This window comes from Aspergillus thermomutatus (genome assembly GCF_002237265.1).
Source record: "Aspergillus thermomutatus strain HMR AF 39 chromosome Unknown NODE_36, whole genome shotgun sequence".
Classification (NCBI taxonomy): Eukaryota; Fungi; Ascomycota; class Eurotiomycetes; order Eurotiales; family Aspergillaceae; genus Aspergillus; species Aspergillus thermomutatus.
Window position 1 is genome coordinate 113697 of NW_020798085.1, and position 27924 is coordinate 141620.

A 27924-nucleotide genomic window follows, 5' to 3' on the forward strand; every position below is an offset into this window, starting at 1 on the left:
CGGAACAAATACCTGGTCACGGGAAGGAATGCAAAAGAATTTCCATTATTCTATCTCTTGAATAAAACGAAAAAATTCGAAACCAAGCGGGCGATGAGCATGAGACAAAAGACATAGGCTTGTGACACTCTTGTGGAGGGTCCGTCAGCATTGGCCTTTGACAGGTCTGATTTATTTGGGTTCTGTCTTCGTTCGACGTTTCGAGGCTGGGCTTGAGTAACTGAGGTTCTCACCTGGCAATCGGTTGATGATCGGTTTCTTGTCTTGGTACAACCAGCCCGGACCTTTTCTCTCATATATTTCGAGATACAGTCGAGCGATATTTCATGAACGGGATACGGATTCATCTTTCCTTGATGTTTCGAGGGTACTCGATTCCAGACCACTAGACTCTCTACATTGTAACAACATGAAGCTTCCGCTTGATTTCTTGTAGTCCAAAGGTTAAACATGAAGGCGAACTCAAAGCCCATTACCAGCGATAAATAGTAGATCAGAGAAAGGCGACATTCGTCAGCTTCTGCAGCATATCGCTGATGCCTTGAGAAATCACCATGTCGCCAAGCGTGGCGGTGCTGCTCTGCCTGTCTTCTCCAACCATACCATAACATTCGATGCGGAGCTTAAAGCGGTTCAACAAAATAATTCGCCTCCTGCTGATGGAGACATGCTTCTTACTTTCTTTTCATGGAGTAGATGACGAGTAAGACTCTTAATTCCGATATGCATACGTATCAAGTGTACTCGCTTGCATCACCTGCTCAGACAACACTTACTGTAGAAGAATAACTGCCTTGCGACCGATATATCGACGGAGTAATATATTGAATGCTCACACAGAAAGCTCGCTTGCGTGTCCTCCTCGACGCATATTGCCACCGGCAATTCGTGCCTACCTAAGCATATATTTCAGATTAGGTTTATGGTTATGGTTTTGATTATGCTCCAGGCACATGAGGGAATTTGTGTTTCTGCCTTCCGTTCCAGAGATACTGCCTAGACTTCTCCATATTTAAAGCTACGTTTTACCTAGTTGGGTTGTCGGCTGCGCCGTGTTTATCAAGCCGATCTGTCTAGTTTTCCTCTCCTGTTGTCTTACCACTTATTATATTCTGCGACGAGTTCTTGTATATTTTGTTTTCACGTGTCCACATAATGAAGCGCATATTTGGTTCTCTCAGCAGGCGCTCGAGTGAGTCCCGATCCTCCCCTCTATGGACCCTGTTTACCCCGGAGGCTCATTACAAATAGGCCCATCGCTCAACACCCCTTCGGAGTACCCCGATGACTCGCCTGAGGGAACGATTTTGAAAGCAGTGGTACGTACGACACACGGAAAATATCGTTCGAGCGATGTCAAACATTGAACAAACACTAATGCGACGATTGGGGATTACAGAAAGCTTTCTGCGAGACCGGGGGACAAGATAACAGAGTACGTTGACTCATTCGACTCACCAGGTGCGCCGTCATCGCATAACATCACTAATATCCTGGTCGCATAGCAAGGGACCGAATTCGTTCACCTACCTGCCATAGTCGAAAACGCAGAGTCCAGCCCCAATGCCGCCAGAGAGGCTGCGCAGCGACTCCGCAAATACCTGTCCGATCCAGCCTCGACTCCAGCCTACATCCAATACAATGCAATTATGCTAATGCGCATACTCATTGACAACCCGGGCCACACGTTTACGCGCAACATCGATGCGAAGTTCGTCGCTACGATAAAGGATCTCCTGCGTGATGGGTGGGACCTCAACGTGCAACACTTTCTGCGGGAAACGCTGGGCGCCATCGAGTCGCAGCGACAGTGGGATGAGGACCTAGCGCCGCTCATGCACATGTGGAAGAAGGAGAAGGGTAAGCTGAGCAGGCAGAACAGTGGGGTACGCTTGTTAAATCTGGTGAAGTAATTGAAATACGTTGCTGACGGTTCCTTCTGGCCAGAGCACTTGGAGATCCTCACGGTCGCAGCAACAGCAGCAGCAGCAGCAGGCATACACATACATGCAGAGCTCTGCCCGGCCTGCGTCGTCACTACCACCGCCCGATGAACTCGCTGCTCGCGTGACGGAAGCCAAAACGTCGGCCAAGTTGCTCCTGCAGTTCGTTCAGTCGACCACCCCCGCAGAGTTCAATGAAAATGAGCTCATCAAGGAATTCTGTACTCGGTGCCAGACGGCGTCCCGCGCCATTCAGAACTATATACATTCGACGAATCCCGCACCCGACGAGAACACGCTTCAGACCTTGATCGAGACGAATGACGAGCTGTCGGTCGCTTTGTCCAAGTACCAGCACGCGTTCCTCAGCGCCCGCAAAGCGACGGGCAATTCAGGCAGCCAGTCACCCGTTTCGTCGAACGAAGCCACTGTGTCTGGTATCAATCGTCCGCTCCCTGCGCTCCCAGTACCGCGGGGGCAAGTACAAAGTCCCTCGCCCTCGGTGTCGGCACCCACACCGCAGCCGCAGCAGCAGCAGAACACTGCAACGGCGGCCACTTTGACAGCGGCGCCGGTCAATAATGGCACGGCTCGGTACGAGTACCGGTCGGAGGATTTCCAGGTACAGAATCCATTTGCAGATGCCTACAGCACACCCAACAACGCTCTGGGTGCCACAGAGAACCAACAACCGGCAGGATCACACCAACGTCCTACGCAGCAAACTCTTTAATCCCGTGGTGATTTACTTCAGGCAAGGTTGATAGGCCCGGCCCTTCTTTGTTGACTTGTTTTGAATGCGGTAAATTCAGACGATTGGGCTTTCTCGAGCCACTTTGTTTTTCGGTGCTGTGTAGCCGCTTCATTGTGATGGATTTGATTGATGCTATACCATTTTTGCAGATCATGACCATTGGATATTCCCCCTGCGTTTTGATTACTTGTGGCATTTCCCCCTTTGCATGTGATATAATTGGTGTATTGATTCATCCAGGATTGAGGAATCTGAACATAAAATCTTTATTAATATTGTGGAGACTCCGGACCTGATGCCATATCCAGTGGGTCGCTGTGCTGAGAGCATGTGAAGCCCTGTTGAATGTCGAGTATCAGGCATAGATTGATGCTTACCAGGTTACGACTCATGAACCTCCCACGGATATTACAGCAGGACCAACTCGGGCCCAATTCTTGCCTAGGGAAGATAGCCGATTCGCCATTGAAGGCTAGAGGTCGCACGATATAAGGGTTGTCTCTCATGGGGCTGTTGTCTTAATGAAGATGAAACTCGCAGAGTGCCAAGCATCCCGGAGCTGCTCCTAAGCAAATCCACTTCCATCTCCCCTGTTTCATGACAATTTATTCAAAACCACATCGGCGCTTCGGTCTGCTTAGACATTTCCCATAGCAGGTGAGTCGGTCGGTTGCGTTCCGATGCCATTTGGCTCGTGTTTATCATCCCAGTACTCAGTAGATAGCTAACGGGTAAGCTAGTGCCAACCCTAAGCTATGTCCAGCTCCTGGACCGACATAGGTCACAAAAGCCCTTCTTAGGTGGAGTAGCCGGCGCGACTGTTGAAATTTCGGGATGAAGTCTGTCCTTGACTCCCTGTTTGAGTCTAAAGCCGTGTCTCACCATGGGCGTCTGGATGGAGCTGGTCCTGTCGGTCGTTGGTTACGGGAAACCAGTAGGAGTATATAGAGTTGGTCGGGTCGCCTTGCTCTCTGCTCCTCTCTTCTCCTTCTCTCAGCACGCAGGCTTGCTTTATTCCACATTCTTTCTTCCGAGATTGTTAGGTCTGTGACCGTTTCATTCTTTGTCTTCCTTTCGCTTCAGTCTAAGACTCTCCTTGATCGATCCACGTTCGGTATACTGGTATACCTGATCCCTTCTCTGAATTATATACTTTTCGCATTTCGATTCTCACCACCCACAACCAACACAATGAAGCAAACCGGAACTCTCGTTGCTCTCGCCGGCCTGGTCTCCATGGTCCACGGTCACGGTTTTGTCACCTCCCCCCAGCCTCGTATGCCCGGTGCGGCCATGAAGGCTGCCTGCGGTAACCAGGTGGAGATCAACCAGCAGTCCGACAACTACGGCAACATCCAGGGTGAGCTTCAGGTCGCCAAGAGCCAGAGCGACTACAACGCCGAGGAGTGTGACATCTGGCTCTGCAAGGGTTACAAGTTCGCCGACAACAAGGACAACGTCTACTCGTACACCGCCGGCCAGACAGTCGACTTTGTGGTTGACATCCGTGCTCCTCACACCGGTGTGGCCAACGTCTCCGTCGTCGACACCGCCAGCAACACTGTGATTGGCAATACTCTCAAGTCCTGGACCGACTACGCCTCGACCGCCACCGGTGTCACCAGTGACGAGACCAACTTCAGCATCACCATCCCCGACGACCTGGGCAGCAAGTGCTCCGAGGCCGGTGCTTGTGTCCTGCAGTGGTACTGGTATGCCGAGTCGATCGACCAGACCTATGAGTCCTGCATTGATTTCACCGTTGGTGGCTCCGGCTCGTCCAGCTCCGGCTCCAGCTCCAGCGCTGCTTCCAGCTCTTCTTCGGCTCCGGCCTCTACCTCTGCTACCAGCATTGCTGTCACCACTCCCAGCACCGGAAACAACGTTGTCTCCAGCGCGCCTACCACCATGGTCACCAGCGTGAAGCAGACTGCCACCTCGGCCGCTGCCACCGCCAGTGCCACTGCTTCGTCCGTGTCTTTCCCCACCAGCGGTACTGCTGAGGAGCAGCTTAGCTTCATGGCTGCTCTTCTGAAGAGCCTGATGCAGTATGCTGCTTAAGAATAAAGAACCGATGTACCATCCGGAGGGATGAGATGTGTGTAATTAGTGACAGAAATAGAATTGCCTGCGTCTGCCTAAATCTGCTGCACTAGGAATAGGCATAATGCAAAAGTACTCCATCTGCCAAATCAGTGGATCAGATAAGATAAGCTCAGCCACTGCCAAGTCGGGTTTTTTCCTATTTAGGGAACCCGGAGAACCTCACTATCTTCCGCTGGTCAACGAAATGAATAAAATCCATCCATCCCTCATCTTCTCGCCATCCATCATTAATTGTCTTACTCCATATAGTCACTTGCTTCGCCATGGAGGACAGTCACTTTAGACACAGCATCTCTCACCACCCTTCACCCTTCAACCCACACACCCTACACTCGCACATCTCCCGAGACCGAGCCTCATCGGCCTTATCCTTGAACGAAGCCACCAGCACGGCCCTTGATCCCTCCGACCAGACACAACCGCACATCTCTCAGCATCGCGTCAACCCAGCCAGCGATGAAGAAGGCCAGCCGCCGCCCCGGTACACCGTGGAAAACGATCCCTTCCAGCTCGCCTCGAAGCTGAAAACCGCCGAGGAGATCCGCCAGATCCAACCAGAAGCCAACACCTCGCGCAAACGCGACGCCTCCTCCTCCTCCGCTGCTACAGGAAGCAAACCTCGCAGCCGCAACGCCATCTCCGACACGCTCGCCTCGCGCCAACTGCAGGGCTTCTACAAGACGCAGAACGAGAACATCGAGCGCATGCTCAAACCCGTCGAGGAACACGTCCGCGCCGCCCGCGAACTCAACAGCAACAATGCCCTCCGCTACCGCATCGCCGTCTACGGCTCCTTCGCCGCCAACGTCGTCCTCTCCGTCCTCCAGCTCTACGGCGCCATCTCCTCCGGCTCCCTCTCCCTCTTCACAACCATGGCCGACGCCATCTTCGACCCCTGCTCGAACCTCACCCTGCTCCTCTGCAACAAAGCCGTCAACCGCGTCGACCCGCGCAAGTTCCCCGCCGGCAAGGCCCGCATCGAGACAGCAGGAAACATCTGCTTCTGCTTCCTCATGACAGCCGTCTCCTTCATCCTCATCGCCTTCTCCATCCGCGAGCTGGCCGAGGGCTCCGACGCCGCAACGGGCTCCTTCCACCTCCCCTCCGTCATCGCCGTCGCCGTCGCCTTCTGCACCAAACTCGCCCTCTTCCTGTACTGCTGGGCCCTCCGCAACCAGGTCTCGCAGATCCGAATCCTCTGGGAAGACCACCGCAACGACCTGCTCATCAACGGCTTCGGTATCCTCACCTCGGTGGGCGGCAGTAAACTGCGCTGGTGGATCGATCCCATGGGCGCCGTTATCCTCTCCGTGCTCATCAGCGTGCTCTGGCTGCATACCGCCTACCACGAGTTCCAGCTGCTCATTGGTGTCACGGCCGATACGAAGATGCAGCAGCTCATCACTTATATCTGTATGTCCTTTTTTTTTTTTTTTTTTTTTTTTTTTCTAAATGAAGAAGAAGAAAATCGCTAATTGACCGTGTCCAGCTATGACTCATTCCCCTTACATCACCGCCATCGATACCGTCCGCGCGTATACCTCCGGCCCCCGTCTGCTCGTGGAAGTCGACATCGTCATGGATCCCGAGGAGTCCCTGCGTGCGACCCACGACGTCGCCGAGGAGCTGCAGATGAAGCTCGAGTCGTTGCCCGATGTCGAGCGCGCATATGTCCATGTCGACTATGAGACTACTCACAAGCCGGAGCATTTCTTGAAGAAGGAGCTGTAATCTCTATGCACTCCTGGGATCTTGAATTTACATGTGCTATTAAAATTCTTGTATGGGCTGGGTGGGTGTCTATCACTGTAACACAAAGATAATTGGGAATCAAACATTTATGGAGTCTAAGGTGTATCCACATGTCAAATCTACCTGCAACCACCGCTGGCCTCTAGATACATGCATCGCTGCTTTTCAGCAGCCTGGATCGCCAGAGCAAGAAACATACGAGTACCACGCGAAATAAACCCAAGAAACCAAAGAACAGGAAAGAGAGCCATGACCATCATCAGCACAAGCAACAGGGCAACGAAATGATCACGATTGTTCAAAGAGAGCAATGGTAGAGCAAAAGTTGCTCTCGTTCTCGTCCTGAGGGACGATACCCTCGCCGCTCGACGAGGTGATCATGTTGACGCTGGCCTTGGTGCTCAGTCCGTACAGATGCACGACCGAGCAGTCCACCTCCACCATGTTTTCCTGGCAGGACTCTGTGTCCAGGCACGTCTGGCCGTAGTTTTCGAAGAAGCTGTACAGACCCGCACCGTACACGAACAGATCCGAGGTGTTCATCACGCGCAGACCCCAGGCCTTGCGGCACGAGGCGGTCGTGCAGTGGGAGAAGGTGGGATCGTTCCATGCGGTCTGGGGCGTGAAGGGTGTCAATGCGTCGGGGTTGGACTGGTAGTATGGCGTCTCGGTTTGGATCAAGCCCATGAAGACGTTCTGGGCGTTTGCGACCTGGTAGTTGTACAGCTGGTTGTGCTCCGAGGCGGTGCCATACAGCCAGACGGGTCCATTGCTCTCGACCAGGACACCACGGCCGTTGTAGATGTTGATCTGGTTGTGGTCGGCCAGGTCGAGCTCGTGGTCCGCCGTCCAGAACCAAGAGTTCTCGATGTAAGCGCTGGCCTGCTCGGTGATGTGCAGCAACAGGAACGAACCGATGCACTCCGGGTTGGGGGTTGTGGTCTCCTTAGGGGTCTTAGAGCACTTGTCGCTTTGCAGTTCCGTGCCGGCGGAGCCACCAATGCGGAAGTGCACGTCCCACATACCCACAGATCCCTGGCTGGCCTCAGCAACATTCCATTCCATCAGGATCGCGCCGGGCGCGGGACCCTTGGTCTGGATGGCGAGGTCGGTAATCTCCACAGAGCCCTTTTCGCCGGCCTCGCCAACCTGGAGAAGAGGAATTGGGTTCTTTTCGTCGCCGAATTTGTCGCCGTAAGCCATGAGAAGGGGCCAGACCTCACCGGTGATCTTGATGTTCTTGGGCACTTTGATAGTGTCGGTGATGATGTAGGCACCATGGTCGAAGTAGACGATCTGGTCTTCCGTCACGCTGTTCAACACTTTCTGGATGGCGGCAGTGTCATCGGTCTGGCCATCACCCTTGGCACCAGCCGATTTAACACTCACAAAGGAAGAGGCAGCGTATTCAGTGTACAGAGGCTTGGATCGCTCAAACACCTTCTGGCCGTTCAATAAAGAGCTTGGCTTGGTCGCTTGAGGCATGAGGGTCTGGACACGGGTCTTGGTGATTGCCTTGCTCGCGCATGCACTGGCACCGTGGCTCCCGGCTATCGAAGCGACGGAGGCCGACGAGGCGGAGGCGTGCCCAGTGGGAATCACTGGCTTGGAGCTCGAGGTGTGGGGAGCATTTGGAATGACAACGGACGTCTCTCCGCCAGAGATGCCACCGGATTGAGCTGCGGAAGGATTTCCGGCAGCAACAGTTTCGGCAGGGACAGACGGTTTCTCAGAGCTGACGGTCGGACCTGAACCAAAACCAGGCTTGGAGAGAGCACCAGACAGGGTCGGATACACCGCAGGAATAGTCCTGGACGCAGAGAGCTGGCCTCCTACCTGAGTGGTCTCGGAAGTATCCGCAATGGATTGGCGAGCCTCTGTCGATGCTGCCGCAGGCGCCGTTTTTGCCGGGGCAGAATCCAGGGTCTCACTGGACTGCGCAGGGCAAGCAAGAACGGTCTCGACAATCGTCTCGGTCACCACGCGAACCTTGGCCTGAGTTGCTCGCTTGTTGAGGGTGCTTGTTGGAGTGTAGGTGTTACCCTGGATCCAGCTAGCAACAACAGATCCGCCTTGCAGGATAGTGTTACCACGGACACCGGCAACGGCCACCTGGGAGCCGGTAAAATCGACATTCTCGAGGATCAACACACCACCGCCGACGGGAATACTGTCCTGAGTGAAGGCGGTGACAACACCAGTGGGGGTGTTGGTGAGCGAGCTGTCGAGCAGGAGAACGGAGCCAACTGTCTGGTTCTGAGGCGAGTTGGACATGTTGAGACCAACCTGGCAGTTGTTGATGGAGACGGACTTGAAGGTCCAGGCCCAGTTCCAGTTCATGAAAACAGCGGTGTTGCAGTCGTTGAAGGTCAGGTTGCGGGTCGTGAACTGCTGGTTGCCAACGAACATGCCGTAGTTGCCACCATTAAAGACCAGGTCGGACATGAAACCACCGGAGCCGTTGTCCATGAAGATACCTTGCTGCTTGTTGGCGTCGCCGCCTCCCTTGACCATCTCGAAGCGGATATTCTGCAAGCTGGTTGCCTGACCCACCTGCCAGTGAATACCAGCACCAGAACTCTGAGGCATGGCCGTGAGGTCGATGACGAGGTTGCGAATGGCGCGGAAGAAGTTGTTCTGGTTGGTGTACCAGTTGGAGCCGTCATTCTCGTACGGGTCAGCGTCAATCACCGCCATGCCTGTAAAGCCGGCGGATGCTTTGATCACGGGAAGATCAATGGCATCACCAACGATTTGAGTGTAGTAGTACTGGACGATGGGCTTCGAGACAAGATATGTACCGGGAGGAAAGTAAACCAGAGCGGGAGTGGTGGTAGAGGAATCGCATCCTTTTCCGCACCGGTTACCGGAAGAAATTGCCTGGTTGATCGCCGCAGTATCATCGGTCGTTCCGTCGCCTAGATTATCGGTTAGAGAAGTACCGTGGTCACAGTAGAAGGAGACTACCTTTGGCGCCAAAGTCCTTCACATTGCGGTAAACCTGATAATCCGAGCTGTTGCCAAAAGCCACGACGCCTTGACGCTTGATATTGGCCACCCAGTAGCTCGACGAAGTATCTCTAGCTACATTCGCATGCACATTGAGAGACCCCGGGGTAGGAACCGCATTGACAAGGCCCAGGAAGAGCAGTATCTGCGCCAGCAAGAGCACGATCGGGGTGCGAAGAAAGGCCATCTTCAAGATGACTGGGATATGATCACTGAGCCAGCAATGATCGATGCAAGTAGCAAACAAATTTCTTCAGCAACCAGTACTGAAGGTCTCCCCTCGCCTTGTTCTTTGGCGCGTAGAAGATAAACGATTGGAGCGCGGATCAAGGAAAGAACGAGACTGCAAGGGAATATCAAAGAATGAAGGGAATAAAAAACAGCTGAAAAAATGAAGGAGAGACAAACACAGCAGCACACCACCAAGACTGAAGGAAAGAAGCAAATAGAGCGACAGAAGAGACAGAAACAGGTGAGAGACACAGATGTTAATGAAGGAGGGACTGGGTGCCTTGGTGAAGAGGAATAATTCCTCAGGCCAGAACAACAATAAGATAAGGTATTAATGAAGCCTGAGTGAATTGTATGAAGCGATCACAGTACCTAGATTGTCACTTCTCAAACAAATACTGTCACAATACACTGTTTCAGCCAATCAGAGTCTCCAAAAAAGGGAGCAGATCGCGTTTTGTTTTGAAATTACCTCTTATAGTCGAGGAATGAATAACAGCCAATCAGCGGTAGTCTTTGGGCAGAAGTCCACTGCCAGCAACCAATCAGATTGCAAGACGGCAGCCTCCCTGGTCGAGCGTGAAACAGTCAGACGGGCCGATGAAACGATTCAAGCAGCAGAAATCGGTGATGGACTGAATGATCAACACTTTGAGGATAGTTCTCCTGGACTATCAATATGAGCGCTCCATCTGAAGAAATTAAAGGAAGAACAAGCCTCGACGGGTCCGCCATCATCAGGGAAACGGAGATACCAACCTGAATTAGTGACTCAAATGGGTCGCAAACGAGTGAAGGTGACGAATCGCCCAGTCAGTCTTGAAAAGGAGAGGCCTCGACTCGCGGAGAAAGTGAGCAGGGAGATGGTATGGTTACTTGAGAGCTCAAGAGGAGAAGAGGCAGAAGAAGAGGAAAACTCCTAGAGTAAAGGCCATAGATCCGTCCAGCAACCTATATACCATACGCAAATACTAGGCACATACCTGGAAATCCCCCAGGGCGACACGACGCCTGCACAGTGCACATACTGTCTACGAGTAAACTCAGAGCTCGAATTCCTTCCATCCCCGTTCTGGCCTTCAGTCTCACCTGTCAATGCGACAGGCTCGCATTCATCTTGGCGAGGAATCGTGTGCTTTGTACAGGCCGACAGCGCTCGAGATAGAAGCGCGTGGACATTCCATGCTTGACAAATTTCCTGCTTTGTCTCTGAGGACTATCGATCTCCCCCGATGATTCGTGTACCTGGCATCTGCGTGTAGAATGACAAGAATCCTCACATAGCTGTTGACGCCAATGGCGTGGTGCAGTGCGGTCTCGACTCGCAGATCGATGGCCCAGCAGATCCACTTGGTCGTCAGGAGGATTAACTAGTTACTTGACCTGACATTCTTGAATCGGGACAGGGAGTCTGGGCAGTTATGTTGTCGCGATTGAGACTGCGACAGAATTCATAGTGGTTCAACATGAGGAGAAGTCTAATATTGCGCTGTCATAGGTGAGTTGTTTTCTTTGCAGTTCGATTGCCCATCTTATGAAGCTATTGGCACTGCCTATGCGGATAAAAGCAAAGGACTACAGGCTACATAGATGAAAATGCTAAATGCGCGTCCGCATGCATGGCACGTGGATCCACCGCATTATCCAGGGGCAAAGTATGTCTGCCTTGCTGCCTTGCGCAGTTGACTACTCTGCGATGATCTATAGAGGTAGTGAGATAATTATTAGATACTCCGTCGTCAGCCGAAATCGAGTCATGCACTCATAAATTGCGAGACTGCATACACCCTAAATAAAAGTCACTAACACAAAACTTGATCCAGGACGGCAGCGAAATCCATCGTTTCCAAGAGACCGACTCCCTCAAAATCAGAAAACAAGGAGACGTCTAGATCAGCGACAGAATCAACTGGAGAAATTTCAGTTGCAGTCACCGCTTCGGGCGCGAGAATCTCGTCCATGATGCGGGAGAAGACTCGAGTCGCTCGGCTGAAAAATGCGTTGTTGGCGGTGCCTGGTTGGGCCATTGATTCCAGATGGGAGATGAAGACGCTTAGGTGCCGAATGAGAATGCCTCTAGGATAGACGCTCAGTAACTGGTTCGTGCTGGCGTGCATTTGGAGCGCTCTGAGCAAAACACTCGCGCTGGGAAAGCCGTAGAGAAGAAGCTGCCACTGGTCAGTCACGTCTTTCGTGCAAGGTACTACCTAGGGTGAATGAACCGCTTACAGTCCAGATAAAGTCACGATGGATATCCACAGCCCATTCCTGTTGTCTGCCAAAGGTCAAGACTGTCGAGAGTATGGTCGAACTCACATCGACTAATGCAGCGCTATACTCTGGGCTGTTGAGAGCCAACAACCGCTGCACAAGAAACTCATTGTAGAGAAACGCCAGGTACGAGACAATGAGCATGACCTTGATGCTGATCGGATGATGAGTGTTCCAACAGTCCTCTGTATAGTGAAGATGACTGGGTACCAAATCCCAGGCGTGGCGGCAACGGCGGGAGACGTCTCTTTGATTCGCCATTAACCTTCAGCTTCAGGTTACGGGGAATCAAGCTCACCTCAACTGCTCGTCCCGGTTCTCGCTGGACTTTGTCAAGGACAGCTCCAGGATTTCCTCTCGAAACGTGCTGATGAGGAAGCGCAGTCTAATCCAGGCTGAACGCTGGTAGACAGCATGACAACTCCACCCTTCAGCCGTCACTGATCTTTGCGCAAGCTCTCTACTCCCCGTAAGAGCCTCATCGCTGATATCAAGAGGCAGACGGCAATCAGAATGTCTCCACGAGATACGGGGCGGTCGGCCCAGGAAGGTCGCAATGCTCTTGTCCAACTGATAGGCAGCGGCGAATAGTCTGCGTCTCTGCTCCAGCAGGAAGACCGGAAGATCAATGCTTTCATCCGAATCCCGGTGCAAACCAAGCTCGAATATGCATGTAGCGAGCTCGCCTAGCCGATGCCAGGTTACTGAGCCTTTCACTTCGTCAGTCTTCTGCCTTCTTCAAGGATGACAAGTATAGCTCACTCGAGTGACCGAGGACCAATGTGGACAAGAGAAGGTTTTCATGGAGTAGCCAGAGCATAAGGTCATTCACAGGTGATAGGTATCTGCACGTTTCAAGCACGGTCTCACTCGCCGCGAGCATCCTGCGCGCAAAGTGCGAGGCCAGGTGCTTGTTCTGCGCCCGCCCCAGCCCGAAATGGCTCGCTCGACCTGCCAGAGCATAAACAACCCCAAGTATCTCCAGACGCAGGCAAGAACCTGTATAGAGCCTGTGGAAGTGCGCTCCGTCCACCGTAGGCGGAACACTAAATGTCCGCCGCGTGTTGTCAAGGACAGTTGCAACCAATGTTGCAATTTCCGTCGTCCCTTGGTCCAGCTGGTACGCATGATATGTATCCTCCATCTGGGACAGTGCATTCAGGACAAAAGGCGCCGCAATCACGGCGGACTGACTGACACCGTAGAATTCCCTTATCAATTGCTCGAAAGTAGGAAATTCCACGAGATGGCCAACGATCTCGGTAGCTCTCTTCACCCACCACGCTGGAACAGACGACGCCGCAGTGCTTTCATCAGCGGCAGGGACTAGCTCATTCGCACCCTCTCCTTTGCCCAAAACAGAAACAAAAACTGGTCGGTCCCAAGTATCCCGCTGACAGCAAGTGGTCTGACCTCGAGCCTGAAGACGACAAAGCAGCCTCAGGTGACCCACGGAGTTCGGATTGGGACTCTGCCAATGCATGCAGATGCTCGCTGTAAATCTCAATTACCAACCGCCTGTCAATCGACATTGAGGCTACATACCCCTCAACCACGAACCCCCGACTCCGCCTCATAGCCCGCGTCAAAGGCGCAGGATGATAAAAGCACCGACTGGTGCTGCCGCGCCGCAGACAGCGAGAACAGACGGGATGCACATGGTCGCACCGGACTTTGTCTTTGCGACATGGCTCGCAGGAGGCGGGCTTTCCATTCCGGCGGCGTGAGGTCCTGCCACGGTCAATGGAGATATTCATTGTATTGAAAATGTGGTGCAACTCACATGACAGCAGGTGTCTACTTCCTTGTCCGAGTGCTTTGACTTGAGAGATGACAGGTCTTCTCTCTGGAGTCTGGAGTCCGTGAATGATCATCGTTCCAAATTGAGCCACCTTCTGGTTGTACAGTAGTTTCGGCGTTCGGTGGGGGAGGTAATCCCTGTCGACTACTCCGTACTGCCATAGCAGTGAATGTGATCTACTCCGTAGTCATGTGACCATTACTTAGTCGCCTTCATTTGGTTCAACCTCAACTTATGAATTTCAATATGCTCTCAGTCTCCGCTGGAAAGCCTCAGTTTAGGTCCAAACATACTGCCACGACAGTAGGTACTCTGTAAGTTATTCTGGGACTTGTTCATTGGTGGAACTAGCTTATTCCTGACCCAATCTGCAGGCTTTGGTTCTTCCAGAATGGTGGAGGAACCAGGATGCAGTGTCCTGGGTTTTACAGTTCAGAAAAGTCCTCGAGAGCATAATCTACAGATGCGGTGAAGCCCTCCAGAAAGCTTTACTTATTTTTGAACAAAACGACGCTACTAGCGATGTCCATCACACCTCGCTTAGTCAGTTCCTTCCAAAGCTCTGCGTTCGATGGAAGGAGTTCAGTGACACGAAGAGCATCACTACAACATTTCTCTCATCCTCGGTGATCTATGATGACTTCGATGCTATGCCCGTCTGGTAGAAGTGAATAATGGTCATCACATATCTTTCTTCGGTGAATTTCCCACCGCAGATCGGAGCAATGATCCTACGGAGAAGCTGGAGAAGATTTCACTGACCGATCCCGAGCATGAGAGCCTTTCATCTGAAGGCGAAGATCCAGCCTGTCTTTTGAAAGATGAGATTGTCCCGGTTCCTCGCGGCATCAATCCTGTGGACTTCCTGATGAAGTTTTCCTCGATCGTTCCAGTTATCACCACCAAGAAACTCATCACTGATGGGGTCAACCAGGAAGCTGAACACCAAAAGTTGATAGACAACGCCCTCGCATACAAAGCCTCCGTCCAGAACAAACTGACAGAACTCACATCTGCCATCGATGGATTCCAATCAGCCTTTGGACGATCTTATTACCCACAGTCCTTTTGCTATCACTATTCGGACAGTACGGACGAAGATGGCATAAACGAAATCACAAAGACGTTGCAGAACGCCATCGACGAGCTTAATTGACAAGGTCCGACGTGTCGTCCGACGACGTCCGTTACGTTCCCTATTTGCTTCCTTTGCTTCATTTGACGACGTCCAAGTTGCGCCAGCCTTTCAGATCTCAGACGGAATTACCTCAGAAGTAGCACCACGTCGCGTCGTTGCGAACATCTACCCGTTTGGCCGCCCGCAGACTTTTCCGGACAGCGTCCTGTGTTTAAAAGTCAAAAGCGAAAAGAAGAAACTCGGTGAGACCTTCAACATTGATAGTGATATACTTTGGTTTCGGGGACTGAACATGGTTGAGCTTATTATCCATGAGCTTCTTTATACCAGTCATCAACTCCAGGACTTTGACAATGAGATTGTGAAAAAGCCTTTTCCAGAAGCAACCTGACAGATGATCTAGGTGATGGAGTCAAGTTAGCCAAGAGGAAGGCGAAGACATCAGAAGGCACGTCAAAGAGGCAGAAGGTTAGCAATGATGGGACCACAGCGAGCACTAGCAGTCCCCAGCCTGGGGACAGCAACCCAGCAGCCAACGCAGCAACCACAGCGAACACAGCGAAGGACCGCGTTACGTAGACGCGTCGGAATATGAAAGTGAAATGGCTGGTCAGATCAAGCCCGACGATTTCAAACCAGGGATCATTATGCCAACTGAAGAAACCCTGGAGCAGTTCCGCCAACATCAAAAGGTCTTTGATAACAAGGCATATCAAAGGGAGAATTACGAGGAGGTCTGCAAGAAGTTGAATATCAAGAACCCTGATAATCTGCGGATGCGCTCTATGAACAAGGGCCACAGTGTTGAAGTTTTGGCAGCCAACTGCGATTGCGGGTATTCTCAACATAAGGTCAAAGGCTAACCTGATGGGCGCTGTCCTGGGAGACTCAGTTGACCTGGGTAAAACCTAGGAGACTGTCGGCATCATACTGAAGGTACGTGCCTCTTAACTAAGTGGGAAAAGCCTTTTCCAGACTGACCTATAATAGATATGGGAAGACTATAATGATGCAGTCATTGAGACACAAGACAGTCCTAGCGCTCCACCAAGAGCACAACCATTCCTTGTGGTTATGCCCCCCGGCCTCATCATGCAATGGGTGTTAAGAGATAACCAAGATCACACCATATCTCAACTCTCAAGGTATTGGTTTACTATGGCGATTCACGTGGAGGTACCCTCATTTGGAGTTTTAATTGTGGAGGGGAAACTCCACAAAAACCGCTACTTATTTAACAGGAAGCCCATAAATAGCCAAACAGTCGTGATCACAAGCTACGTACCAAACTCTGAACTCGAGACATGGGCCGGCAGCTGTCAAGTCTTGGTTACTCAATAAAATATGCATGTTCCTAAGCCAATTTTGTATATTCCAGACAAATTCCTAAATAACCTCCAAGGTTGTTTCCATATAGTCGTCCTAGATGAGGGTCATCCTTTGCGCAATGCCGTTTCAAACCAATCAAGGGCCATTACTTGGCTCAGCGCGAAGTTGCGTCTTCTGCTTTCAGCAACATTAATCTTCAACTTGATCAAGGATTCCCGGGGCTATAGTGGAGATGGGAAGGGGGATGATTAGACAAGCTGTTAACCATGAATCTCCATGGGGACATATAGATGACTGGTTCTAATAATGGATGCACAAGGTCATTTTCCCAGGACCAGAGGATATACGTGCGGGCCGATCCGCTTTTAACCATGGTCAACACCAGAGAGGTCAAGTCTCACAGCAACCACTCAACACTACGTAGACACGGCTATGGGCTCAACTAAAGCATCATGAATGGCACATCCTAGACGTCGCACTCCATCAGCGAGTTGATCCTCCTCAACCCATGCGAAACAAAGTCGTAGGAAGTCATGAAATTCGTTGCCCCGATCCACCGAGTCCCCGGGAACCTGGAAAATCTCACCAGCAGCCACCTCGACCTTCTCCTTCTCCAGAGCCAGTCGCACGATATCACTTGCGCGTAACGGACTCGGAAGACGCACCCAGATAAAGTATCCGCCGGCGACCTCAGAGGAGTAGGGCACCACTACACCCAGAGGGAGGAGGTGTTCGCGGATAGCTGACATCATGCGATGGTACCTGCGCGCATAGGCGGGCTGCAAAACCTCAGTGAGATGAGACTGGAAGATCCCGTTGGCGAGCAACTGAGCAATAATCGTGGAGGCCATTTGGGACGGGGCCCCTCCAGACCGCGATGAACCCCTGCCAGATCATCAGCTCAGACAGTCCAGATCAAGGTTCAAGTTACGAGGCAAATACGCTTGCGAAAGACCGTAGGCAAACTTCGCCGTCCCTTCTGCCCATCCGGTCCGCATGCCAGGTCCGATCAGCTTACTGAAGCTCCCGTTACTGACGACATTACCCCATTCATCATGGGGCCCTCCGTTTAGGTAGCGATCGATGTCTACCAACCGAGGCACGCGTGCCTTGTCGGGCGCTGCAAGGGGGAGGTCTGGATCCGCGGACCACTGTAGGAAATCGTAGACATCATCTGTCACAATCAAGGCGTCGAATTCGCGCGCCAGCTGGACCAGTTTCTCCCGGTCGGACAGGGACATGGTCCGCGTGGTGGGATTAGAGAAGGTCGGCGTGGCATAGATGAGGTGTTTGTAGATTTTCCCCCACGGCCTCGGAGGTTTATGTTTCTTTACAGATCAGTTGGTTGGCTGGAAGACAGAAAGATAAAGACTGGAATACGAAAATAAAAACAGCATGCTGATATACCAGTCAGTCTACCGTACCGGTTCGAATCTCTGCTCCTCATTAGCTTTCCGCTCGGCGGCCTCCATCTCCCGACGGAGGTATTCAAGATCAAGCCCCGCATCATCTTGCGGGATGGCTCTCATACGACCCGCGAAGCCGGCATCATCCACCATCCGAGACGCCAGGTGATACGTAGGCGCTACCATCCAGACATGTCTGGTGTAACTTGGGTCGGTGAAGACCTGGAAGATACATGCCAGATTCTGGCTGGCACCGCCGGTGATGCAGATGCGATCGAAACAAACCGGATCGCGTGTTTTATAAAAGGACGTCAACCATTCGGCGACACTCTTTCGAAGGGGCAGATAGCCATCATCAGGACCGTACAGCAGGGCTGGGGCCCAGATGGACGGCGTGGACAGGACGGTGGCTGATGCATGGGCCAAGGCTGTGGTGGGCAGCAGGGCAGGGTTAGGCCAGCCTTTGAAGAGATCGATCAGTTCCTCGGCGGGAACAGAACGCATGTCGACAGTTGTCACTTGCCAGTATGCGTAGATAACTTTAATCCATGGATGTGTTGGTGACTCGATGTCAGTATTCAGTAGTGATTCAGCGTTGCTTGATGACACTAATGTTGAAATTTTCAAGTGTGGCAGAACGCGTCAGTCGGGTGACGTTGGCCGCGCTTTTTTTTTTTTGACCGAGACAGAGCAATACACATGCCATTATTGCAATGCTTCTTTTCACCGTCTCTTCAGTATCGGGTCCTGATTTCGATATGAGCAATCGTGAGACATCCTGCAGAATCCTCTACATTGAATCTACTACTGTTATTGTTGTGAATCATGATCGGTCCCAGCAGTGTCAGTTGAAGCACCACACAAAAACATCGCCTCAGACTTTGGGTGTGGGGAAATACATGACAGTACGGAGTACCTTACCTTACCACAGCTGACGAACTGTACCGAATCCGGTTTACCAGGCCAAACTCGGGGATTCCACGGCGGATGCCAGCCATGGCTGAGCATCGATATAGGAATGCTCGTTTAAGAAGTCGACACATTAATAATATTACTGCTTGATGATTATTGAACACATCTTGTCAAACCAAACAAACAAGGACCTACATACTTCAGAGTATGCCTGACTGCCTGTACAATTGAATGGCAACGACTGCCAGCAAAATGCCGTACACAGTATCCGTACCTTGCGGATCCTCGTCAAAGCCAAGTCCCAACAAACCAATCAGAAACAGGCAGGCAAACAGGTGCTGTTTCTATTCTTAGCGGAGTCTAGGTACCTTAGTCCGTAGTCCTTAAGGTACTTACTTATTTCTTCCTTTTTGCTTCTAGGCAGATTTCTAGTGCCAACTGCCCCTGAGCCTCACCAAGGCTACCATATTTCATCAGCAGCAGCATAGAATACGTAAATAGGTAGGTATCTACGGAATAACGCATCGAGGCAAAGTAAACGCCTGATGAGTGTGCTAATAAATTTGCTTGGGTAAAAGCATCCGAGGCTGTCCCACGTCATCGGAAGTCCCAAGTCCTAACCACACATGGGCATTCCAGAATGTGGGTTTGTGTCCAGTTGACTTTTTCCAGGAGATATCTACTACTAAGTATCCGGATCAAAATGCTAAATAAATGCAAACTGTTTACCCCTGGCCGGTGGTACCTATGATCAACAACGGTCGCGTAGATGGCTATAGTTCCTGGCAATACTTGCAGCAGACAAGGCGCGTGGTGCATTTTTCACAGTGCTCGTATAGACTCAATAGCACAGAGCATGCCTCTTCACGGACAGTTGGAGATACTCTCAGCCATGCTCAAATATTTTAGAAGCCAGAGGATCAGATGAGATCCGAGTCGTCCGGTGATTCTTGAGTCCTGACGCTGTGCCTCTGTACTCCACACAGCTCATCAGGAGGCGAAGGCACCAACACATCACACTTACTGACAAATGGCCATTGTATGCTCCCTTAACATCAATTCAATTAAGTACGTAGATACTGTTTTCAGACACAGCCTCTCCTGATCTCCTCTTAACCATCCAATATCCATACCGGTAGACTAGAGTTGTTGGTCACAAATAATAATTCAACTGAATATCCCAAGAGATTCCCCACTACTGTGCGCTAAACTAGAGCTAGAGACGTACAGCCATGATCCATCATGAGAAAAGAACAAGAAGAAGAAGTACGTAGAAGAAAAATATAAATAATATTTTGACGGCATAAAATAATGAAATTGTTAAATCCGAAGCTTAAGGATCTCAGAAAGAATGAGGAATCAAAATCATTTCCTCTCCTCTCCTCTCTTCTCTCTTCTCTGTCTGTACAACTTCTCAAAGAGTCAACACAATTGATTCTCCATGCTCCACCATCATCTACCAGCTTAGTGCATACAGTCGTCATATCACTTCTTGGTCTCCCGAAAATCTCGAGAAGAACCAAGGTCCTTGATCAATCAGATCCTTGGCCAAGCAACTCTGGTAACTGGTAAGTCTACTGTCCATTCATTCCTCCTCTGATCCCTCCTGCCGATCCATTCCCCAAGAAACGCGCCAGAGACATCCCTCCCAGCTCGCTCTGTCGCTCTCCTCCTCTGCCTTAACTTACTTGTCCCTCTTTTCTTTCACTTTTCCTAAACCGTTTTCTGTATGGTTTAGTCCATTCTTTCGCATGGTTTGCAATCAAGTCTTACCTCATCTGCTGTCTTGTTTGCTTTCTTTTTTTCTGCGTTTGTCCCGAGTACATCCACTGCGCCCGCTGCTGTCGACTCTCCAACTCACCCATTGCTTTATTGTACAGCGACCTCTGAGATGTTGTCAGCTCCTGTAAGATCGGCCAAGCGCATATCGTCCCTCTTTTCGTTGGGGTCAAACAAAGATGGTTCTCCCTCCTCATCACCGGTCTCCCCGAGCTTGCCGAAGCACTCCCCCGACCAATACCCGCAGGATGTACAGCAACGCCCGCGGAGCAGCTCCCGCCCCGCGCGATTAGTGTCCAACCCTCAGTCCGACTATTCAGACACCCGGAGCGCCATATCGCCAGGCCCCATCGATCAATTCGACTTGGATGAGCCTCTCCCCCCGCCTCCATCACTCCTGGCGGTGAACCAGGATCTTGCCGACAGTGCCAACAGTTCCCCCGATGGCAGACCACAGAGCAGAGGCAGAGCGGGAAGCAGACCCTCCAGCTCCGGGGGGTTATTTGTCCCCGGAACCGGACCGGATTCGCGCCCGGGCACCCCTTCCAAACGACGGAGCTGGATTCCAGGACGAGCGCGAGCAAGCTCTGTAGATACTAGACCTCAGAATACTCCTATGCCGAGTGCTTGGATCGCGGGGTTGGATCAGAAGATCCTGTATGATGTGGGCCCTTTGATCCGGGGCGAACAGGTATGCCGCTGTCTGTTCCTACTCTTCGTCCTCGAGAGGTCTGGACTCAAGTCCGCTAATTCTACGTGCCATAATAGATCGCGGAATTGTGGAATGAAAGTGGTGACACTTTCGTCTACCTGTTCCCCCAAAACACCGGACGGTCACCCTCGTTCAAGGTCCATTCAACCATCTTCGCTGAATCACCCTCCCTCACTTTCCTTGCCCGGGGCACAGACCCCAACAAAGTTAACGCCCTGGAGCAACAAACGCGCACCATGTCATTGGGTAGTCCCACCACAGGTCCTGCCTCCCCTCCCCTGACTCCTCAGGACCGATACGCCGACAATGATAATGACAGTACCGGTAGTAGGAGGATGGCCTTTGTCGATGATGAGGGAATGGACGAGTTCCAAGAGCTGCACCTGTACCTTCCAATCCCGCTCAACAGCGATGTGTCCAGCCCGGAGAGTCGGATCTCGCCAGAGGACACCGAGACTCTCCTATTATTCCGCAATCTCTTCGCCTTCCTCCTTGGCCAATCCCTGATCGCTACTCCCCGGTCACCCACACTCTTCTCGATCTTCATGGATGTGGCCAGTCTGCTCTCTCGCTTCGAGTTCAGCAATTTCGACGGAACTAATTTCGGCGAAACGGCCACCAGCAGCTTCAGCAACTACTGCGACGAACTGCACCTTGCCGATGTCCGCAAAAGCCGAGAAAAGACCATTGAGGCCATCGTGCTGGGAGAACGTCTGCGGTTCTTTCCACTGTATCTTGAGGGCTTCGTTCACGGTGTCGGTAAGCTGGACGAGCTGAAGCAGCTGCGGAGTCCCAAGTTCAGTCTCATCAGCCCCGTCACGCAGAAACGGATGGAACGTGGCTTCATCGAACTGGATACTCGCCTCCGAGTCTTGCATAGCAAATTAAACGAGTTTGATTTCCCTTCGGTTTTCTCCGGGGCGGCCAACTCGACCACGTCAGCGGAGAGCAAGGTCGTTCGATTCAAGCTGTGGAAGGCCGCATTTATGGAGTTCCGACGGTTTACCGTGCACTACTACCGACAAAAATACGGCTCATGGCCACCAAAGGCCCGGTCGAAGAAGAATCAGTTTGAAGAGAGCGGGCTGAACCGCCAGGTCTTGAAGGACCTGTACGATGACTTCGCCAATCTGTACGACATGATGGTCGATCGGACCGCCCTTACCACCAGAACCGTGGATATGGCCGCCGAGACGGTCGAGTCGGAAGACACGCAGGAAATAATGATCCGTGCCCTCCGCCAGGTGTTGAGTGAGTACGACCGGGCCACGCCGCCGGTCCAGCCACCCATCCCATTCGACGTTCCCCAGTTCCCGTCATTGGACGCGCTGCAGCTGAAGAATGTGGACCCCAAGAAGGAGGCGAAGCGACGGGCCAAGAAATTGAAAGACTCGGACATCAATGCCGTGCTCATGGGCTCGTACACGCGCGAGAGTATGCGGCCGACCCCGTTCATCGAAGCGTTTATGCAATTCGAACGGCGCTGCGCGCATGGTAAGAACGTCGAAGATCTCATCGATCTTCGCTGCGGTCAGTGGATCTTCCTCTACTGTGTGATCCAAGCTCTGCCGCTGCTCGTCGTGGATGTACAGGATGTCAAGTTCACCGAAGGTGTGGAGTACTTGCTGTGCATCGCACCCCGCGGTGGTGCACCCTGGATCCACAACGATGGCAAGACAGCACGTAGCTGGTTTGGTGTTGCAGGCGGAGCTGGTGTGGTCAGCCTGCCCTCGGACGTCGTGGTCAACGGCGTTGAGGGTATCTACCGCCGAAGTCATTGCTGGCAGGTCGCGGAGCAGTGGGCGGAGAAGGACGCCATTTTGGGGCCTCCGACCATCGATGATCCCTATGACAACGAATCCTCGCTATCTTCCCCTTACCCGGGACAGCCATCGTCGGGCGGTTCTTCCTCTGAGCAACCCCAGCAGCCGACGCAGCTCCTGGGTCCCAACGGTCTGACCCCACCGCCTCCGGTGATTCCTCGCACCAGCTCTCCTGCTGCACGAGCTCGAGTCGAGCATCGCCATTCCATTTATCCGGGTCTCGAGGCCCTCCCATTACCCGCTGGAGTTGCGCCCGTTGATCCACCGGCGAGGCCCATGAGCCGGTTCAACCCCAACATGAGCTTCGATGATATTCTGAAGCAGGTTCCCAATCAAAGACCAAAGAAATAAGAACCCCAATGATTTGTGTACAGAGTCTGGGAGAGAACGCCTCCTTTGTCATATTTCTTTGTCTGGAGCATTGAATTCCCTTCATCTGATCTGCATTACTACTTGTCCGATTCTGATCTCGCCTTGTCCAGTCTGCATTTCCCCTGCCTTGACTGTTTATTTCATCTCCGTTTGTCTCTTTATTGTTCATTAATCATTCATGGAGTGCACACATTTTACATGGACCAAAAAGGAGGGGCCGGCGCAATATAAGACAGGGAGTTCGATCAAATCTCGAGGCGCACTCGAGACAGCAAAAACTGCTGAAGAAGCATACACAATTTCATAAAACAAATGAACAGGGGGTTGATAGGCTTGGCCCTGATCTCCTATACTGGTCCTCGGTTTTTGTGTCATCTTTCGGGTACTCTATTTTTCTTTCCCGACTTGTCATCCTGATGGGACTCCCCTTCTAGACCGACTGTGGCCGACCGCCTGGTTTGATGTTATTTGAGAAGAGACGGATAGAGATAATACGTCCTGATGGGCTGATAATTTAATTGAGGGACCTTTGGTCTTGTGCGGAGAGAATTGATTGAATTGGTTGTCTGGGTTGTCCGGGGCATTCCCTATATTTTCCTCCCACTTTAGACCATCAACCATCGGAAATTGCACACTTATCTATCGAATAGGGTCTAAATAACCTGTAATCTGACCTCTTCTTCATCTTACAATCTTTGAGACACAGCTTGAACCCTGAGATCTGCACCGAGCGCAATGCTTCAGCAACTCAAGATCAGCTGTCAAAATCATCAACACAAGCCATGCTATCGTCCTTGTTTCCTCCCAGTCCTTCTGGAAAATCTAGTCCATCTTCATCTCTCTATCCACTGATCGATCTTTGTCTATCAGATAATCAAGCATGAAGATAGCAAGAGTCCAGACCCGTGTGGCTGCCACTGGCTGCGGACGATGTCTCAGTCACACCGCAGCCCGCGGCAGATCTTACTCCGACCAGCTGCAGCTAAAATGTGTCCGGCGATTCTTAATTTGATCGACTTCGTATCGCGCGGACTTGGGGCTGGACTTGGATTTTTAATTTCGTTTTCAGCCCCTGATGCGCTCTGATTCCAAAATTTCCCCCCTGTTTCCTCCCCAGTTTTTTCGTCTCATTCCCCTGGGCTGGATTGCAGCTACTAAGCACTCCATACAAAGATTGTTATCAAGGGTCTGTTCACGATAACGCAGATTGATCGAGTTTATGATGGAATAGGAAAGGAATTGTGACAGCTGCCATGTCACGGTCCCGCTCCAGCATCGCCAGCGACAGCCACGACCGGCTCGAGCCCCGCCTTCTCCGCGCCGTCGAGCACGACGACCTAGAAACGCTCCGGCAGATTGTGTACCTGGCCCGCGAAAATGGCCAGTTCAGCGAGAACTTCCTGCGCGTGGGCCTCATGCGCAGCTGCGAGCGCGGATCCATCGCCGCGACGCAGTACCTGCTCAGTCTGGGGGCGAGGACCGAGGTCCCCAGCAACCGGGTTGCGCCGCTCCTGCGTGCTGTCGAGCGCAACCATGTCCGTATTGTGCAGCTGCTCCTGGATTACGGGGCGTCGACGGAGACGGCGGATAAGAAAGGGCGGACGGCGCTGATGACGGCTGCGTGGAGGAATCACTGGCACGTCCTGCAGTTGTTGATATCGCGCGGTGCGAACGTCAATGCGAGGGATTTGCGGAAGAGGAATGTCTTGCATAACCTGGCGGCGGATAAGCAGTGCGATTGGGGCGAGGATGTGATTGAGCTTCTGCTGGGGACGGTGTGTGCGCTCGACGGGGTGGACGGGCGGGATGAGCTGGGCCGGACGCCGCTGCACTGGGCGTGTGCGACGGGGAAACTGCGCGTCGCGGAGCTGCTGCTCACACGGCCGCGCGGCCCGATCGCGGATGTGAATGCCGTCGAGTCGAGGAACAAAACGTCGCTGCATATCGCGGCGGCGCATGACAGGGAGGATATCGTGCTGCTGCTGCTCAAGCACGGGGCGGACATCGAGGCCCGGAGCGATGGTGGCTGGACGCCGCTGCACAATGCCTGTGACAAGGGGTCGGTGGTGATTGTGCGTCTGCTGCTGCAGGCTGGGGCCAAGATCAACGCGCAGTTGTTGAACGGGGTCACGCCGCTGCACCTGGCCGCGCAGGCCGGTCACCGCGAGGTCGTCGAGTGTCTGCTCGAGCGACCGGACCTGAAACGCCGTGTTCGGGACAACTTCGGGAGCACCCCGTTCCTCCGGGCGGCGCAGTTCAAGCGCAAGGACATCGTGCTGCTCCTGGCGCCGTTCAACAATATCGATGCGCTGTCGGCGGATGCACGGGGCGCGTGCGAGGCCTTTGATGCCACGGTGGTTGACTTTGGCAACTTCCACAACGAGAATAGGGTCCAGAAGACCTCCGTGTTCAACCTGTTGTATGGGCGGGACGCGGAGAATCCACGCAAGCAGGCGTTTCGAACCATCCCAGCGGACAGCAAGGCGACGGATTTCCGATGGATCCATCTGCCCGCCAACAACATGGCCTGGGTGGAGGCGTTGCTCACCAAGTCGTTTATCGAGGAAGGGGCTCACGACGTGGAGAGCTTCAAGGGGCTGGAGAGGTCGTTCAATTACCAGCACCGGGGGCAACGGACGCACTCTCATTTCATGCGGCCGCTGTGTCAGAGCACCCCGAGAGCACGACCTTTCCGCGAGGATGAGCGGCTCAAGGAAAGTGGGGAGACGGAACTGCCCACAATCGTTGTCAACGGAAACGACGACCATTCCAAGGCCAAAAAATCAAAAGTACAGGGGATGAAGCTCGAGCGGACGGATGCCTGTTCGCTTGACGATGGTTTCAGCAGCTCGCAGGGCAAAAAGGGCAAAGGGACGCCTAAACGGGGCAAGTCTGGGTCCTCCCCTAGGAGTGACACGAAGGGCAGTAAGTATCCATCGGCCCAGGATGAAAAGCATCGAGCGCCCTTGTCACTCTGCAGAGACCACTCGCTTACTCCGGCCTGCAACGTGTGCGTGTTCATGCCTTATTTGCACTTTGAGACGGCAGAGCGCAGGCAGAAGATGCAAGAGGCGATCCAGCGAGCTGAAACACTCAGCTTCCGAAGCCCAGGGATCTCGCGATCGTCTACAAGGGACGAAATGCTCATTAGCGCGCACTTGGCGTCGTCCACGACGTCTCTCCATGTGCGACGAACTCTGGACCAATTCTTCTATCCGAACATCGACACGCGGAGTCGAGATCAGGACCAGGTGATCTACCGCTACCAGACCAAAGGGCAGGGCCGCGATCGGTTCTGGTCGGATCCCAAGATCTTCATGGTGGACCAGCTGTGGATGTGGATCCTGGGAGAGAACCTCATTGTCACGAGCTTTGCGCAACGGTGGGAGCAGCCGAAGAACGACCCGCTCAATGTCCTGGACGGCATTATCGAGGATATCAACTCCAAGACACGGGAGCCGGTGCGGTCCGTCTACGACCTGGCGATCATCATCACCAACCGCTGCTCGGGGGTGTTCGACCGTCACCGCATGGGAGACGAGGAATACCAGTTCCTGGACATGTTCGAGTCATCGATCGGCGTCGCCACGGACCGTGAGACACTGCTGTTCAACCTGTTCAACCGCGCCTCCGCGCAAGCATCGGACTGGCTCAAGAACCACCGCAAGCTGAGCCGGTTTGCGCGCAACTCGCAGCTCAACAAGGACAGCACCAAAGAAAAACAGTTGTCGGACGAGGACGAGCAGCCGCTGTTCGTGGACAACCTCCTCGACATCGGGCAGGAGACCGATCTGCTGGCCGAAGCCAAGGACATCCGCGACGAGCTCAACATGATCCGCACCGTGCTGCAGCACCAGCAGCACATCCTGGCTGACTTCCAGGAGGTGATCTGCGAGATCTACCACGGCCAGCAGCGGTCGCAGCACGAGGTCAAGAAGCGGTTCAAGGAGCAGCAGCGCACGATCGACATGCACCTCAAGGACATCGACCGCATGGACAAGCAGGCCGAACGCATCTACTCGTCCATTACGGACCTGCTCGACCTGAAGCAGAAACACGCCAACGCGTTCGAGGCGCGGTTCGCGCGCGACCAGGCGGCGGGGACCACCCGCCAGGGGAAGACGATCATGGTGTTCACCATCGTGACCATCATCTTCCTCCCGCTGTCGTTCATCACGTCCATTTTCACCATCAACATCCAGGAGTTCCCCAAGGGGCCGGACGGTGTCGGGGCGCTGCATCTGTCGTATGTGGCCAAGTATACGTTTGGCATCGGCTTTGCCATCTCCATCCCGTTGATTCTGCTGGCGCTGTCGGTCGACGATATCGGTGATGTCTGCCAGGAAGGGATGCGACACATTCGGCGATGGATGTCACACAGGCAGAAAAGTAGCGATGATCAGCTCGACGAGGCCACGATCGAGATGGAGAAGATTATCAGCATGAGCAAGTCGCGCCGGAGCATGGAGACGCGCTATGCAGGGAGTTTATTGCCCGTGTCGACTCGAGCGAGTCGTCCAGCTTAATTTTTCGGTGAATACGGCACGAATAATGATTTACGAGATATGATTGATACTTATACTTGA

General features: G+C 52.8%; 9 protein-coding genes across 9 annotated transcripts; 6 read left to right on the forward strand and 3 right to left on the reverse strand.

Annotated features, from left to right (window-relative positions):
- Window positions 1–1155: 1155 nt before the first annotated feature.
- On the forward strand, window positions 1156–2676 carry CDV56_108574 (VHS and GAT domain-containing protein; the record flags this gene model as incomplete). Its single annotated transcript, XM_026762193.1, has 5 exons — window positions 1156–1192; window positions 1252–1319; window positions 1400–1435; window positions 1506–1886; window positions 1948–2676. The coding sequence occupies 5 exons, from the start codon at window positions 1156–1158 to the stop codon at window positions 2674–2676; spliced, it is 1251 nt and encodes a 416-aa protein (XP_026616724.1).
- Window positions 2677–3888: 1212 nt separating this feature from the next.
- Window positions 3889–4758, forward strand: CDV56_108628 (uncharacterized protein; the record flags this gene model as incomplete). Its single annotated transcript, XM_026762247.1, has 1 exon — window positions 3889–4758. One exon carries the CDS (start codon window positions 3889–3891, stop codon window positions 4756–4758), a length of 870 nt encoding a protein of 289 aa, XP_026616725.1.
- Window positions 4759–5066: 308 nt separating this feature from the next.
- Window positions 5067–6534, forward strand: CDV56_108656 (cation diffusion facilitator family transporter; the record flags this gene model as incomplete). Its single annotated transcript, XM_026762275.1, has 2 exons — window positions 5067–6216; window positions 6293–6534. The coding sequence occupies 2 exons, from the start codon at window positions 5067–5069 to the stop codon at window positions 6532–6534; spliced, it is 1392 nt and encodes a 463-aa protein (XP_026616726.1).
- Window positions 6535–6843: 309 nt separating this feature from the next.
- exgO (exo-beta-1,3-glucanase Exg0) lies at window positions 6844–9751 on the reverse strand (the record flags this gene model as incomplete). Its single annotated transcript, XM_026762315.1, has 2 exons — window positions 6844–9473; window positions 9523–9751. 2 exons carry the CDS (start codon window positions 9749–9751, stop codon window positions 6844–6846), a joined length of 2859 nt encoding a protein of 952 aa, XP_026616727.1.
- A 1846-nt stretch (window positions 9752–11597) lies between these two features.
- Window positions 11598–13755, reverse strand: CDV56_108791 (transcription factor domain-containing protein; the record flags this gene model as incomplete). The annotated part of the gene is made up of 5 exons (XM_026762410.1): window positions 11598–11963; window positions 12025–12313; window positions 12365–12752; window positions 12829–13486; window positions 13627–13755. The coding sequence occupies 5 exons, from the start codon at window positions 13753–13755 to the stop codon at window positions 11598–11600; spliced, it is 1830 nt and encodes a 609-aa protein (XP_026616728.1).
- A 358-nt stretch (window positions 13756–14113) lies between these two features.
- Window positions 14114–15868, forward strand: CDV56_108835 (uncharacterized protein; the record flags this gene model as incomplete). Its single annotated transcript, XM_026762454.1, has 6 exons — window positions 14114–14170; window positions 14242–14528; window positions 14591–14929; window positions 15000–15247; window positions 15409–15473; window positions 15527–15868. 6 exons carry the CDS (start codon window positions 14114–14116, stop codon window positions 15866–15868), a joined length of 1338 nt encoding a protein of 445 aa, XP_026616729.1.
- An 882-nt stretch (window positions 15869–16750) lies between these two features.
- On the reverse strand, window positions 16751–18244 carry CDV56_108876 (aminotransferase-like domain-containing protein; the record flags this gene model as incomplete). The annotated part of the gene is made up of 3 exons (XM_026762495.1): window positions 16751–17219; window positions 17277–17662; window positions 17759–18244. 3 exons carry the CDS (start codon window positions 18242–18244, stop codon window positions 16751–16753), a joined length of 1341 nt encoding a protein of 446 aa, XP_026616730.1.
- A 2299-nt stretch (window positions 18245–20543) lies between these two features.
- On the forward strand, window positions 20544–23317 carry CDV56_108932 (uncharacterized protein; the record flags this gene model as incomplete). Its single annotated transcript, XM_026762551.1, has 2 exons — window positions 20544–21122; window positions 21200–23317. 2 exons carry the CDS (start codon window positions 20544–20546, stop codon window positions 23315–23317), a joined length of 2697 nt encoding a protein of 898 aa, XP_026616731.1.
- A 1274-nt stretch (window positions 23318–24591) lies between these two features.
- CDV56_108986 (ankyrin repeat protein) lies at window positions 24592–27864 on the forward strand (the record flags this gene model as incomplete). The annotated part of the gene is made up of 1 exon (XM_026762605.1): window positions 24592–27864. One exon carries the CDS (start codon window positions 24592–24594, stop codon window positions 27862–27864), a length of 3273 nt encoding a protein of 1090 aa, XP_026616732.1.
- Between the last annotated feature and the right edge of the window lie 60 nt (window positions 27865–27924).